This window comes from Mustela lutreola, chromosome 8 (genome assembly GCF_030435805.1).
Source record: "Mustela lutreola isolate mMusLut2 chromosome 8, mMusLut2.pri, whole genome shotgun sequence".
Classification (NCBI taxonomy): domain Eukaryota; kingdom Metazoa; phylum Chordata; class Mammalia; order Carnivora; family Mustelidae; genus Mustela; species Mustela lutreola.
In genome coordinates, this window is record NC_081297.1 from 32816310 (window position 1) to 32833468 (window position 17159).

At 37.2% G+C, this 17159-nt stretch overlaps 1 protein-coding gene across 17 annotated transcripts in view; it reads right to left on the minus strand.

The window, feature by feature from the left end:
- Positions 1-17159, minus strand: part of PARD3 (par-3 family cell polarity regulator) — a 663820-nt gene that overhangs the window by 170744 nt on the left and 475917 nt on the right. For 14 of the 17 annotated variants that reach the window (XM_059184236.1, XM_059184241.1, XM_059184233.1 and 11 more), the window contains one exon: positions 5709-5819. The exons of the other annotated variants lie outside the window; for them this stretch is intronic. In XM_059184236.1, the coding sequence (XP_059040219.1) occupies positions 5709-5819 (111 nt within the window). The remainder of the gene's footprint in view (positions 1-5708; positions 5820-17159) is intronic. 17 annotated transcript variants of the gene reach the window in all.

Genomic DNA, 17159 nt, shown 5'->3' on the forward strand with positions numbered 1-17159 from the left:
GTTACTACCGCTCAGATTTTTCTCTAGCTAAGTCACATTATTTGCCTGTAGATAAATCTGAGTACATATGTTCAGCTGCTATACACTCTTTCCTACACTCTCTTAGGATATAAGTTTATAGTACTGAGCAATTAAATGCCATATTGTATGGACTAAGGAATATTGTGTGTCCAGGCCTGACAACAGTGAGCTTATTAATAAGCTTGAGGATCGGGGAGCCTAGGTAGCTCACTGGGTTAAGCCTCTGCCTTCGGCTCGGGTCATGGTCTCAGGGTCCTGGGTTCAAGCCCCACATTGGGGAGCCTGCTTCCCCTTCTCTCTCTGCCTACTTGTGATCTCTCTGTCAAATAAATAAATATTTTATTTATTTATTTTTTAATTTTAATAATATTTATATTATTCATTACAATTTATTATAATATAATAATTTAAAAATATTATAATTATTATTTTATTATTATTATTTATTTTTAAAAAAATAAGCTTGAGGGTCTCAAAATTGCTGAGGATTAGAAAGGGTCCCAGAAAGCAAGAAAATGGAAGGATTTAAAAAATAAATAAATAAAAACTGGGGAAGAATCAAAAGAATAAATCCAGTCTTGCATCACAAATTAAAAGTCCCTATTTTTCCCAGTTACGTATTTAGTACTCTGAAAAGCTATGCATAGAAAATCAGAGTAACTATCCTAGCCTAAAGCCTCGGACATGGGAGAAAGATGAGTAGAAAAATACACAAACAGTAATCTCTTTTTTTTTTTTTTTTTTTTTTTTGGAGTGTACATTTTTATTAGATGATGAGTAACTTTAAACAGTATTTTAAAAAATTATTTTAAAATCTTATTTTTTTTTAATTTTTTATTTTTTATAAACATATATTTTTTTATAAACATATATTTTTATCCCCAGGTCTGTGAATCACCAGGTTTACACACTTCACAGCACTCACCAAATCACATACCCTCCCCAATGTCCATAATCCCACCCCCTTCTCCCCAACCCCCTCCCCCCGGCAACCCTCAGTTTGTTTTGTGAGATTAAGAGTCACTTATGGTTTGTCTCCCTCCCAATCCCATCTTGTTTCATTTATTCTTCTACCCACTTAAGCCTCCATGTTGCATCACCACTTCCTCATATCAGGGAGATCATATGATAGTTGTCTTTCTCTGCTTGACTTATTTCGCTAAGCATGATATGCTCTAGTTCCATCCACGTTGTTGCAAATGGCAAGATTTCATTTCTTTTGATGGCTGCATAGTATTCCATTGTGTATATATACCACATCTTCTTGATCCATTCATCTGTTGATGGACATCTAGGTTCTTTCCATAGTTTGGCTATTGTGGACATTGCTGCTATAAACATTCGGGTGCCTGTGTCCCTTTGGATCACTACATTTGTATCTTTAGGGTAAATACCCAATAGTGCAATTGCTGGGTCATAGGGCAGTTCTATTTTCAACATTTTCAGGAACCTCCATGCTGTTTTCCAGAGTGGCTGCACCAGCTTGCATTCCCACCAACAGTGTAGGAGGGTTCCCCTTTCTCCGCATCCTCGCCAGCATCTGTCATTTCCTGACTTGTTGATTTTAGCCATTCTGACTGGTGTGAGGTGATATCTCATTGTGGTTTTGATTTGTATTTCCCTGATGCCGAGTGATATGGAGCACTTTTTCATGTGTCTGTTCGCCATCTGGATGTCTTCTTTGCAGAAATGTCTGTTCATGTCTTCTGCCCATTTCTTGATTGGATTATTTGTTCTTTGGGTGTTGAGTTTGCTAAGTTCTTTATAGATTCTGGACACTAGTCCTTTATCTGATATGTCGTTTGCAAATATCTTCTCCCATTCTGTCAGTTGTCTTTTGATTTTGTTAACTGTTTCCTTTGCTGTGCAAAAGCTTTTGATCTTGATGAAATCCCAGTAGTTCATTTTTTCCCTTGCTTCCCTTGCCTTTTGCGTTGTTCCTAGGAAGATGTTGCTGCGGCAGAGGTCGAAGAGGTTGCTGCCCGTGTTCTCCTCAAGGATTTTGATGGATTCCTTTCGTACATTGAGGTCCTTCATCCATTTTGAGTCTATTTTTGTGTGTGGTGTAAGGAAATGGTCCAATTTCATTTTTCTGCATGTGGCTGTCCAATTTTCCCAGCACCATTTATTGAAAAGGCTGTCTTTTTTCCATTGGACATTCTTTCCTGTTTTGTCGAAGATTAGTTGACCATAGAGTTGAGGGTCTATTTCTGGGCTCTCTATTCTGTTCCATTGATCTATGTGTCTGTTTTTGTGCCAGTACCATGCTGTCTTGATGATGACAGCTTTGTAATAGAGCTTGAAGTCCGGAATTGTGATGCCACCAACTTTGGCTTTCTTTTTCAATATCCCTTTGGCTATTCGAGGTCTTTTCTGGTTCCATATAAATTTTAGCATTATTTGTTCCATTTCTTTGAAAAAGATGGATGGTACTTTGATAGGAATTGCATTAAATGTGTAGATTGCTTTAGGTAGCATAGACATTTTCACAATATTTATTCTTCCAATCCAGGAGCATGGAACATTTTTCCATTTCTTTGTGTCTTCCTCAATTTCTTTCATGAGTACTTTATAGTTTTCTGAGTATAGATTCTGTGTCTCTTTGGTTAGGTTTATTCCTAGGTATCTTATGGTTTTGGATGCAATTGTAAATGGGATTGACTCCTTAATATCTCTTTCTTCTGTCTTGCTGTTGGTGTAGAGAAATGCAACTGATTTCTGTGCATTGATTTTATATCCTGACACTTTACTGAATTCCTGTATAAGTTCTAGCAGTTTTGGAGTGGAGTCTTTTGGGTTTTCCACATAAAGTATCATATCATCTGCGAAGAGTGATAATTTGACTTCTTCTTTGCCGATTTGGATGCCTTTAATTTCCTTTTGTTGTCTGATTGCTGAGGCTAGGACCTCTAGTACGATGTTGAATAGCAGTGGTGATAATGGACATCCCTGCCGTGTTCCTGACCTTAGCGGAAAAGCTTTCAGTTTTTCTCCATTGAGAATGATATTTGCGGTGGGTTTTTCATAGATGGCTTTGATGATATTGAGGTATGTGCCCTCTATCCCTACACTTTGAAGAGTTTTGATCAGGAAGGGATGTTGTACTTTGTCAAATGCTTTTTCAGCATCTATTGAGAGTATCATATGGTTCTTGTTCTTTCTTTTATTGATGTGTTGTATCACATTGACTGATTTGCGGATGTTGAACCAACCTTGCAGCCCTGGAATAAATCCCACTTGGTCGTGGTGAATAATCTTTTTAATGTACTGTTGAATCCTATTGGCTAGTATTTTGTTGAGTATTTTCGCATCTGTGTTCATCAAGGATATCGGTCTATAGCTCTCTTTTTTGGTGGGATCCTTGTCTGGTTTTGGGATCAAGGTGATGCTGGCCTCATAAAATGAGTTTGGAAGTTTTCCTTCCATTTCTATTTTTTGGAACAGTTTCAGGAGAATAGGAATTAGTTCTTCTTTAAATGTTTGGTAGAATTCCCCCGGGAAGCCGTCTGGCCCTGGGCTTTTGTTTGTTTGGAGATTTTTAATGACTGTTTCAATCTCCTTACTGGTTATGGGTCTGTTCAGGCTTTCTATTTCTTCCTGGTTCAGTTGTGGTAGTTTATATGTTTCTAGGAATGCATCCATTTCTTCCAGATTGTCAAATTTATTGCCGTAGAGTTGCTCATAGTATGTTCTTATAATAGTTTGTATTTCTTTGGTGTTAGTTGTGATCTCTCCTCTTTCATTCATGATTTTATTTATTTGGGTCCTTTCTCTTTTCTTTTTGATAAGTCGGGCCAGGGGTTTATCAATTTTATTAATTCTTTCAAAGAACCAGCTCCTAGTTTCGTTGATTTGTTCTATTGTTTTTTTGGTTTCTATTTCATTGATTTCTGCTCTGATCTTTATGATTTCTCTTCTCCTGCTGGGCTTAGGGTTTCTTTCTTGTTCTTTCTCCAGCTCCTTTAGGTGTAGGGTTAGGTTGTGTACCTGAGACCTTTCTTGTTTCTTGAGAAAGGCTTGTACCGCTATATATTTTCCTCTCAGGACTGCCTTTGTTGTGTCCCACAGATTATAATAAGAGATGAGGAAGGACACTATATCATACTCAAAGGGTCTGTCCAACAAGAAGATTTAACAATTTTAAATATCTACGCCCCCAATGTGGGAGCAGCCAACTATATAAACCAATTAATAACAAAATCAAAGAAACACATCAACAATAATACAATAATAGTAGGGGACTTTAACACTCCCCTCACTGAAATGGACAGGTCATCCAAGCAAAAGATCAGCAAGGAAATAAAGGCCTTAAATGACACACTGGACCAGATGGACATCACAGATATATTCAGAATATTTCATCCCAAAGCAACAGAATACACATTCTTCTCTAGTGCACATGGAACATTCTCCAGAATAGATCACATCCTCGGTCCTAAATCAGGACTCAACCGGTATCAAAAGATTGGGATCATTCCCTGCATATTTTCAGACCACAATGCTCTAAAGCTAGAACTCAACCACAAAAGGAAGTTTGGAAAGAACCCAAATACATGGAGACTAAACAGTATCCTTCTAAAGAATGAATGGGTCAACCGGGAAATTAAAGAAGAATTGAAAAAAAATCATGGAAACAAATGATAATGAAAATACAACGGTTCAAAACAGTAATCTCTTCTAAAGAAAACCATGGTAGAATATTCTTTTCAGTTCTTTCATTAAACTCGAAAGTGCCCCGACTCTAGAATTGTTAGCAAGAATCTGGAGATGTAGACACTGGGCTCTAATCTTATTTATGGACAATACTTAATCTTTTAGCCTCACTCAAGGCACCCTCATTTCCCGGATGATTCCAAGTACAACAGGTATAGATAGTGTCTCTTGCTATAGGGGTCTGAAACCACAAAGAGGAGTTGGCTGTGAGCCTGTGAGTAACAGAAGTTCAAGGCAAGGCGGTGGTTTGCTCATCTCCTGGGAATTACAGCAGGAGAAACTCTAATCACTTATAGAAATGAGTTTCAATTATCTGTCTAAAGTAACTTTTCATGCATTTCACTGGTCTTTGGGTTCTTACCACAGAATGACTCAACAATAGATAACAATCTTTCTGGAAGAGATGCAATCAAATTCAAGTGATAATTTCATAAAATATGATAGGGAAATAAAAAGAGAAAAAAAAGAAACAAATGTCAGGTTTGAGAGGAAAACAACATAGCAAGAAAGCCTTCTTGAGTCTTATTATAAATCAAAATATTTTAAAAGAGATATAAAAATTCAGTTTTATTGCCAGAGAAATAGTCTTAAAAATTATCACAAAATACTATATATTCATAAATGAATGAAATGGTATTGTAACTATTTCCTTATGATTTTAAGAGTGATCATAAATTCAGTCTTAATGTTTATTTAATTCATCTAATATGCCCTACTCTCTTCTAGGCAAAGATCTTAACTCAACCATTAACATTCACTTTAATGCCTCATATAAATACACGTTTTTTCCTTGAATCTTCCTTTACATTGTATCTATCCCACAACCATCAGTGTTCAGACTGACACAGAAAAACTAAAAACCCATTGAGTATAGATTCTTCATATTCAAGAAAAAAAGAAAGAAAGAAAGAAAAAAGAGCAGAAAGGACAAAAAACTCTATCTGGTGAGATTTAATCAAATGACTGAAGTCTACCTCTCCTGCTCCTGCTTCATTCGTATCCTCTCATCTTCTGACGTAAGGGAGTCCTGTATTTTTATTTTACCCGTTTTCTCAATCTTGTCATCTTTTCGATGTTTGCCAAACCTGTTGATAACAAAAAATTCTAATTTGTCAATATATACAAAATGAGTTTTCATTCTTTTGTGACAAAGACATATCTACTCAATGAAATGCGACCTTCCTCAAAATGAGGGTCAAAAATTCTGTAATTCTCCAGTTTTTGCCCAATATGAATATTTTCAATCAGATTACTGGATTCATTTTTAATGAGAACTTTCCAGAGACAACCCTTTTGAAAATGGCCTCAATCCCCCCTTTCTCCTTTGGAGAAACAAAAATAAAAAACAACTCTGCAGTTCATCCCTACTGAACGGAATTAAATACTTTAAATGCTAGAGGCCAAAAATCTGCATTAGAACAGGTTGCTCTTATGACTAAAGAATGGTAATCCGCAATCATCTACTTAATAATCTCTCCATAAACAACTATTCTTATTTTCACAGTCAGGTTTATTGGAAACATTCATCATAGTTTAAAAACTGACAAACAAGGTCATGTTTGCAAGGTTTAAAGTACAAAGGATAATTTACACTGCTACAATGCTTTGAGCTTATTAAATTGAAAGCTTTAAGGCATTCTCCTCAAATGCTATTCTGAAATCTGATGGAAAGCAATTGCTGAATATGGCATCTTTGCCTTTGAAATCTGTATCTGATCAAAAACAAACATGATTCAAAACCGGTCCACACAAACTTTCACAGATGGCCACGGAGCTGGAGGCTCTCTGCGAAAACACTAATACTCCATGCTGGCATCATCCGAAATATCTCTGGAGCCTAGATTTGCTATCAATTCTTGGTCCTGTTCTGCTGCTTTCCTCTAACAGAGACCATGTTGCCTGGAATGCATGCGTTACATACCCTCAAATAATACTCCTTTTAGTGATTTTGTCACCAGATATTTAAAAAAAAAATCTTTTATAGACAGTTACTCAACTAAGCATTCATGAGTATATAAAATACATCGAATATTTCTTTCAGAGGACAAAGTAGAAATCTAGTTTATGATGAACAATTAATCACATTGAAAAGAAGAGTTAAATAAATAAATAAATAAACAGTGGTCCAAAACTGATATTAAAGAGAAAAAGATATTTTAATTAATGGCTTGGTTGGTAGCATAGGTCTTTCTTCTATTAACACAAATCTGATTTCAAATAGTGGTTTATACATGAAGTGTCCATGGGAATATCTTACACGTTTACTAAAGGAACACTGTTTACAAAGGGGTTTAGAAATAAGGGAGTACATTCTTAAAATGTTAAAATAGAAAAAAGTTAAAATAACTACCATCACTCATCCTTCAAAAGTTACGTGTATTATTAGACAGTATTCAAAACTGTCTATAAAATTAACTTCTATAAAGCAAATCTACCCTTAAATTGTAACGGTATTTAGAAACTGGAAAATCACTGCAACTGCAGAAAGGGAAAAAGAAAAAGAGGAAAAAAAACTCCCTGAGAAGTTAGGCCCAGAATCTGACCACTTCCCACAAGGGATAAAATATGCACTACGTTTTTAAAACAAACACAAAGCATTAAAAACAAAAACTTTCTCTTGCCTTTATTTTTGTCAATATATCAATAATGCCTAAGAGTTAGTCATAATGACTGACTTTATGGAATGAATTAATAAACAAATGAAAAAGCGAACATAAAAAACTGATACATCACAGTAGGAGCCAACATCTAAAACATAATGTTCATTCATTTGACAAAAATTTATTAAGCATCTACAGGGGGTTCAGGAAAGAGGACAGAACTGGACAAATTAATCTGAGCATCATTAGCATGTAGATGGTATTTAAAGCCCCCATGAATTCCCATCCTGAAAATTCTGCAACACTGAGGCATCTGGAAATAGAAAACGTATTAAATTCCAACTTCAAGAAAAGTGTAAGTTCAAATCTTTACATGATATTTACTTAGATGAGGGCTTTCTAAAGGTAAATCATTTTAACCATTTAGTTTTCCAGTGCATAAATATCCCTCCAATGATACAAGGCTGCAAACTTGTTTTGTTTTGCTTTTAAAGGCCTGGGCTGGTTCACATTGTAAATTACATACATTCAAACCTGTATCATATTTATGAAGCACTACACCATGACACAAGATACATAGTTGACGCTTAAACAACATGGATCCACTTATACCCAGGTTTGTGGTTTTTTGTTTTTTGGTTTTTTTGATAAATATAGTACAGTACTGTAAATGTATTTTCTCCTCAAGTTTTTCTTAACATTCTCTTTTCTCTAGCTTACTTTATTCTAAGAATACGATATATATAACACATACATAAAATTTGTGTTAGTCAACTAGTTATATTATCAGTAAGGTCAACAGTTGGTTATTAGTACTTAATTTTATTTGGAGTCCAATGTTACCCATGAATTTTCAAAAGCACATAGGATCGGCACCCCAATCCCTGTATTTTAAGGGTCAATTGTATCTCTATCTGTACCAAAAGGTACAGTTTAATCTTACAAGAAGATCATGTACAACATTCCTTTGAGTTAATAATATGAGGGAAAACTGAGATTGGTTGACTTTGCCATGTTTTAAAACAGTTAAGATATTCTTGGTCCCAAACCTAACATAGAGTTATTTTTGTTTTTGTTTTTTTAAAGATTTCATTTATTTATTTGACAGATAGAGATCACAAGTACGCAGAGAGAGAGGCAGAGAGAGAGGAGGAAGCAGGCTCCCTGCTGAGCAGAGAGCCCAATGTGGGGCTCGATCCCAGGATCCTGGGATCATGACCTGAGCCAAAGGCAGAAGCTGTAGCCCACTGAGCCACCCAGGCACCCCCTAACATAGAGTTTTAATCAGCTATGTTAGATCTTTTTTTTAATGATCTCAGCCTGAAAGCTGAAGAGGTTTCTGTTTTAGATCTCAATCTATTAACTTTCAAGTTTCATCTTAAATACACATGATTAAAAAGAATAAAAAAGAGTGAATCCTGATTCAGATTTAATAAGTGAATTTTTTTCCTCATTTATTTGATATTAAAAATATTAGTGTCCTAGGCCAGCCCTGAATAAAATATACTATTTTATTATATGTAAATTTATTATCAAACTGTTACAGTATACTTTCCTTTTGACATTATAAATTCAAGATTGATATATTAAAAAGCAAAGAAAGCACAGATAAAATGTTTCTAGGTTAGCATTTGGACATTTCCCTTAATGCCTGCCTTAGTTAATAAATTATGTGATTTCTTTAAGACATACTATAAAAGCACAGCATATTACTTTATAATTGGGTAAAAATGAATCCCTTAGTGTAATTTTTTGACAGAATAAAATAAAGACAATAGGTGAAAAAAATATATACCAACTGTTCTAGAGTGTAAAAAGAACAAGAGCGTAGCTATGCCCTCATTTATTCTCATTGACAATATATTGTAGTGTTCTCTTACAGTGTTTAATTTTTCCTGCAAAGAGGCGGGACAGGATGTCCATGAAAACTTTCAGTTACACATGTATTTTCAAAGTCAGTTTCACAGCTAAAATCGGTGATCAGTCTATGAAGACAATCATTTAATACCAAGCAGCTTAAAACTTGGAAAATACCAACTACATTTATTTTATTATCTTTTAAAAGCCATGGATGAATTTCAAATGGGTCATGTTCCAAAGAAGAGCAAGGCTGAAAAAATCATGCACTAATAATGGTAGGTCCAAACCCATTTCCAGCAAAGGATCAGTTTTGGAACAGCCTTCTGACTAACCTTCCCCCTACCCCCAACATGTTCAAACAGAAAACTCCACCATCCAATGGGTGTGACGCTAGACTAGAAAGCAGTCATGGACCCTACCACTCCAGGAAGAATTTGCTAGTCATATCTTAGGATAAATTAACGTAAGGAAATGACCTTTGAAAAACACAAATATGGGGGTGGTGGGGTGATGCAGTCAGTTAAGTGTCAGACTCTTGATTTCAGCTCAGGTCCATGATCTCAGGGTCCTGGGGTGCAGCCCAGACACAGACCCTGCGCTCAGCATGGCATCTGCTTGAGATTCTCTCTCCCCTCCCCCTGTCCCCTCCCCTGCTCATGCTCTCTCTCTCTCTCTTTCTCTCTCTCAAGAAAGACAAAAACAACAATAACAGCAACAACAAAAACAAAACACAAAAGCATGGAGACAAAAAGAAAAATAGGAAGCTTGAGAAGAAGTTGATAGAGAAAAATTTCAGAGGTACTGCTACCTGAAGAAGGTGCTGTGGAAAAAATGCCAAGCCACCGAAGACTCCTTCACAATAAGATACAGCCTGATGAGCCCTGTCTTACCAGAGTAGAATTGATTCTAACATTTCTTAAACATATGGCTTTCTTCATAAGGAATACAGCAATGTTTTCATTCAGCTAAAGTAATCTTCAAGTAATCTGCTAAATGGGTTTCACTATGACACGTTACAAATGAGATCACTGCCGTCTGCCAGATCGGCCATATTTATTACTATAGTAAAGAACAATGGGCAAAACCATGCACTTGTTGATGAAAGGGGAAAGAGGAAAAAAAAAAAGAATAACAAAGGACTACAACAAAATTCTGTTGTTTTCTATAGAAAGAACTGTCATTAAAAATTTACTGGTAAGAGTTTCATGCTATTGAGCCATCATTTCAGCTTTTAGTAAATTAACCTAATTCTCTCTGCAGTATAAATAACAGTGAAATATCTTACTATTATATTGCTACTAAATTCTTCAGAAAAAATTATGCTGAGTGATAGAACACACAGCATCCTACTATAAATAAAATAAAATAAAAATATAATTGGATTTGTAATAAATGGAACTTCCTAGTATTGTATTTGAAAATGTGATATAGTAGAAGTCTTAAAAATCTTCTGCCATACTTAAAAATAGATGAACAGAACACCCAGCACCAATTATCTTGCGAGCTTTGAGGAATAATTTTTGAAGTAAGATTTTCTTCAATAAAGAAAATCACTGAAATGTCACTTAGAAGGCTGGTATTTCTCATTGCCAATCACCAAGGTCTTTATTTCTAAGGAGGGTTTGCTATAATATTTGCCTTACTTTTTACCCTAACCAATGTGTAGGTTAAGTGATAACGCTTGCCTGGGGGAGAGAACTGAAATGGCTCAAATACGAATTTCGTGTCAGTGACTAGAAGCCCTGTCCTCCCCCAACACCAACTTCTCCACTGGAGCGGCCACCATGCACTTAACTCAATACCCCATGCTGTCTTTTGGCCCTCATCTTTATATATTTGCACCATCACATGGTTTAATCACTTCCTTTCTCTGGGAACTCATTATCTCTTTCTGGAATCTTCCCGGTGTCTCTCATAGACACAGTTAGTTTAGCCACTGTGCTAACCTGTCCTCGTCCACTGTCTGCTGTGATAATGCTGCCCTTTGCCCTAAAGATCCTTGAGATCCAGCAGTACAATGAGCTGGAATCAAGACTCTACAGCAAAACTGAAAACCCTGTCCTGTGTTATTCTGATGTTCTATCAAATTCTCTGAAATGCCTCAGGAACACTCTGTTCACCCAAATCAAAGCAAAACCATGAGCTTGTAACACTATTTCTCTATTTTCCTTTTGTGTCATACTTTTTCCTAAATGGTTTTGATCCAAGTTTCTCTAGAAAATCTTTTCAGTTGATTCTGGTTCAATCTTTTTCCACATTCTTGCTGTCAGCAATGCTCTCAATTCATCACCATGGTCTCTAACACAATTATGAACTTTTTTTTTTAAAGATTTTTATTTATTTGTCAGAGAGAGACAGTGCAAGCTGGAGGAACAGCCGGCAGAGGGAGGAGCAGACTCCCCACTGAGCAAGGAGCAAGATATGGGACTCAAACCCAGGACCCTGGGATCATGACCTGAGCCGAAGGTAGATGCTTAACCGACTGAGCCACCCAGCCATCCCTATTGAACTTATTTTTGTCTTAAAGCCTTAAACTGTTCTAAATTTTACTTGGAAAAAAAATCTAGCTATATATCTTTATAGAATATTCTACTGCACTCTTACCCATATGCACAGAAGGTATATGTGCACATTTCTGAAAATCAGAGTCTAAAGATTGGTCACCGCATTCAATGTCCATATTTGACAAACAAAGAAACTGAGGCTCAAGAAGTATGCAGAGCTGCCCAACGTCACACTGCAAACTAAGAACAGAGTTCAGGTCACCTCATATGTAGTTTAAGAGATCTCAGTGATTCTAAACTTGGATACTCCTAGAGAAATTGAAATTCCCAGACCTATGAAGTTCACTTCGTGTAAATCCTAAGTGAGACATATAATTGAACACCTGTTGGATGCTCTTTTGATTATTTAATTACATTTAAGTAGAATTTATTGAATTTTTATTATGTACTTTATCTCATTGATTTCCACAACCAGCCTGTGAGGTGGGTGTTACCATCATCCTCCTCTTTAGGGGGAACCTCAAGGGGATTTAATGATTTCACAGGCCATAGAGCAAGTAGCAAACCCGGACATTAGACTCTTTTTACCCAAGATGGGCCCAAGACTCTTTTCACCACACCCAGCCTCAAAAGCTTGAGGAACCAAGAAAAAAACAAACTTGAGGAACCAAAGACAGTCTAACACTTATTCTTTTATGCTCAGAGCAGCTGTTAAACCATCTTTGTGGAAATAAATGAAATAAATCTTGTATTTCCTACAGCAGTGAGGTCCAAAAGGACATTGTTCCCAAATGGAACTTGTCTGTGAAGACCATGAATCTGGATGCAAGGTTAAGAACTGATCCTCAACATTGGGAAGGATCTTAAAAACGACCCACATACCCATTGCTAGGACACTGCCAATATTTCTAAATACAATGATACTCCACAAGTCAAAATTGTCTGTACTGACATATGCAAATACTGCCAGGCAACAGCAGAAGCGTGTCAAACTGTCCAAACCCAATCCAAGGGTAAAACAGCAAGAATTCAACGAGTGCATTTATCTTTTATAATAACACACTCATAGTTTCTGGCTAGCCCTCCCCCCATCTCTTCTTCTTCTTTTTTTTTTTTTTTTTTTTTTTTTTTTTTGTGGCTCAGCCTCCATTTTATAAATAAGATAAAAAACAAGTCACTTCTAACATGTCCTTCCCATACAGGATCTCACATATTTTAGTGACATTTTAAGAACTCGCTACCATGATCGTGCACTGATTTGCTCAGCAGTAGATTGTGGCAATGCTGGGTGAATCAGGGAAGAGAAGGCTGATTATGAAAAGCAGAAAGCTTCTATTTAGGCAAAAAAAAAAAAAAAAAAAACCAACCTGGTAATCAACAATGATGAGAACGGAGGCTTAGAAAGGGTACATGACAACTTGATAGTGCTTTTATAAAATGGGATGCCGTTTTAACTTGGCGGAGTTTAGCAGGGGTTCTCTTTAGAAGGAAATTCACAAACTTGAGAACCATTATTTGATTGTGTACAGTTTTCATCAGTGCTAGTCTGATTAGATTTAATAAACTAAATTTGGGATGCTTGATATCCAGAAAAGAAAAAAGAACTTTTTTTTTTTTTTTAAAGAAAATATAGCTTCTATTTAACCAAGCTAGAACAGCCTTTAGACATGTAGTATATGAACCCTTAATGGACAACACACCCTTTTCAGGACGCCCATTAAGTGTCCTTATAAGTGCGCTCTTCCCTTGGCATAGCCTGTGTTATCTAATCAAGGATGAACTGAGATGCCTAGTAACCCAGCACTTCAGGAGTCCTGGAAGGATATGTATGGAACAAGGAAATATTAAAACAACAGTAAAGAAATTGAACCTGGCACATATCAATATTAATTTTACAAACATCACTGTAAATCCCAAATATCTTAAAAACAACACCAAACCCAAACACACACACACACACACACACACACACACACCCCCACAGGATCTAGATAGAAAGACTTAAGAAAAAAAAAAACAAAAACAAGCAGACACAGTAATCCTCCAAAACACAAGATAAATACATAAATAACTCTGAAATAATATTTATAATTTGTACTAAGAGCCATTCAAGGAAAATGACAGAAGATGAGTGGAAGTATATCTTAATTATGATGTTAAAGCCTTTCAGGCATCAGCTAGTTCATGGACTACATGACATTTTCTGTAGCAAATAAATTCCCTTTGTAAAATGGGGTCAATTAGTAATTACTATTCCATACAAGATTTTTATAAGGCTTGATACACCTTATTTTTTTTTTCAACATATACCCACACAGGTAATCAAACCACACAAACCCCTAACACCCATAACACCAAACATGCAGATGCAAATAATATGAAAAGTATATTTTTTGTTTCCCCTTTAACTACACTGACTTTATATTAAATGATGTGTATATATATAATATAAAATATATATTTATATATAAATATGTGTATATTTATATATATTATTAAATATAAATATATAATATAAAATATAATATTTATTTATATATAAAATACACACACACACCTAAACATAATAAAAACAACACATAATTCTGTTTTGTTTTTTTTATAAATGCTTAATTTGGCATTGAAATCAGTCATGTCCACTTCTAATGATTCTGAGAATGCCTTTCACACAACTACTTCTCTGGATCCTTTCTTTACTACTATACTCCTAATTCTTGCACTGTTCCTTTTAATGCATTATTGTTTCATAATACAATACTCCAAATTGCAAATTACATTTGGCTCAAGAAGTGATTATGAAAAATACTATCACTGCTGCCTTTGCTCGAATAACTCGGATAATAATGAGAGATTGATTGAGCTCTGAGCAGCCCAAGTGATGAGAAGGGTCAATTTGAACATTTCTATTAAGCTTCTTTTGTTAAATCCAACACTTTGCCAGGTCAGAGGCAAATAATCATACCCTACATCTGGTTACCATGGTTTTCCTTTTCTTAAAGCATCAGAACAATTTAGCAAGTGGTACTGCCCCAAAGGCAGTCCCTATAAGAAATGCTAATGAGACCTAAGTCAAGAAACACATCTATTCAAAAGGGCACTTGAGAAACATAAAAAGTAAAAGGTAGAAAGATAGGTTACCCTACACCTTTTTTCCTATTAGGACAAAGAATCGGAAGTATTTAGCACCAGAGATAATCCTAATAATTTCCATTGTCATCTGCCTGATACTCAAATTGACGTCCAGGTTATAAATGCTTCTGTGGCAATGCAAACACATGTACCCTTTAGGAATATCTTTTTTGAGCTGGAAATATTCACCCTCCATTAAATACGTACTGCAAGTCGAAGTCCAAGTTTTAACTACTGATAGGAGATATTTAGTTATAGATACAGCGGAAACCCTCTCAAATATGTTCTGTACTGTGTTTACAGAGCAAGGAAGTGACAAAGAAAATATGATCATTGATGACGGGAGGATGGGAAGGGGAGAGACCTTTTGTATAGCTCCTGGAAATTTTGAAAGATTAAAACTTCCCCAAAGATCTCATTATCTGTAAAGTTAAGGTGTCAGTCAGCACTTTTTTCTGTTGATGAGAAGAAACAATTTCTGTTGATTCACATTTCTTAGAGAACGCTCTCTACAGAGTAAATTAAGAGGTACCGACTTTCATTTTTTATCTTTTGCATATTCAGATTTAATAGTAGGGAGCTGACACGTTTGAGAAGGTCCAACAAAGGGTTCTTTGGGGCGTGAGCTGGAGGCTACTGGCTGTCCCCACCTCCCTGGGTCGCACCATCCGCTCAAGGAACAAAGGCCTTATGGTCCCACATCTGGGTCAAGTCGGAGTTCCTGCAGCACGCCTCGGTCCTGGTGAGTTTCACACACACAGATGAGGGCCGGCTGACGGGGAGAATGGCCATGGCCGTTTTCTAGAAAAGCTCCACTCCTCTTCCACACTGTGATTCACTCCACCCAGACGCACAGGACCGCCTCAGAGTTATGACTCAACTGTGGCTCAGGGCACAGCTGCCAGGGAGGGTCTGAAGTCCGGATGGCTCGGGGTCTCGAGCGACAAGGCCTCGGAGTAGGGAGACGTGTTTACTGTCTCATGTCCAATCAGCACAGCCCCCGTGGAACAGGGAACATGAGATGTGACAAATAGCAAACCACCACATTTTTCCTTATTTGACAAAATAGTTCAGCAAGCGTTTAAATATAGAACTTGTTGATTTGCACACTGGCCTGGAATTCCTCTCCGCCCAGCGGATTTCCATCTCCCCAGCAGGGTCTCATCTGCCCGGCCTGCTGTGTGGTCTGCGGCCCCACCAGCTCCGCGGCAGGCGTGGGCCAAAAAAGCAGAGCTCGGCGAGAGTGCGCCGTGTTTGTCCAAGAAACCGTCCTGGAACCAGAGCCAAGCCCACGGGTCTCAGTTTAAATTCTCAAGTCTCCCCAGTGACGGCTGCTTTGACGGGAGATCATTATGCTGCTTTTCCTTGGCTGAAGTTGAAGCTGTCAGGCCGAAACGAGTGTGTACAATCAGGGGGTATTAGCCAACGTCACTTTATGGGGATAGTTTGTAATATAAATAGACTTCTACCCCAAATGATCGAGATAACCCTTACATCCTTTTTAGCAAAGGCACTCAGGACACCTATCTAGAAACTAAGAAACTAATGCAGAAAGAAATAATCTAAGGGACAAAAGGCCATGAGAAAAGAACTTAAATAACACGAGCTGACAGATGTACAGCACCTTACAATTCCAAAAAGCTTTCCATCCATATTCTTTCATTTAGTTCTTAGAAGACACGAGAGGGAGACGTGTAGACGGGAGCCCGAGGTGGCCGGGTGAGGCAGCAGGGGCGGTGGGGCCGGGCTGGGAAGACAGAGCTTCAAATCCACACCCCGATTCTTTCTACCACAGAATCCTCGTCTCCCCTTAGACTGACCTCAGCCTCTCTGAATGCCTCTTAGGTTCCTTGTGTTATTTTATATGTACTGGTCACTCATGAAGTAAAATCTTTATTTAGGACACTGAGATCATATTAAATATAAACTTTAAGGAAGATCACTACGTAAGCACCTTTGAGGGTGAAACACCAGATAGACTGCAACATACTTGAGCATTTCCAGTGTAATGCTAATTCTTAAACACCCACCAACATGCACGGTGTAGGGTTCCCCCCCACAGAATAACTGAAGTGAGCTGCTCAAGGGGGATCCAAGGACAACCTGACGTAAGACACAGAAGCATTTGGGTAGCTTGTCTGAAAATCAACAACGCAAGGACATGTCACATAGAGGCTGGGGCTGGGCAGGGGCAATGTTTTTCCAGCCTTGGCATTCTTGAAATTTTGACCCAGAGACAATCCTGGGCAGTAGACTGCATGGGGTGGGGGAGGGGGCTCTCTCATGCATCATGGGATGTTCAGCAGCATCCGTGGCCTCTAACTGTACCTAC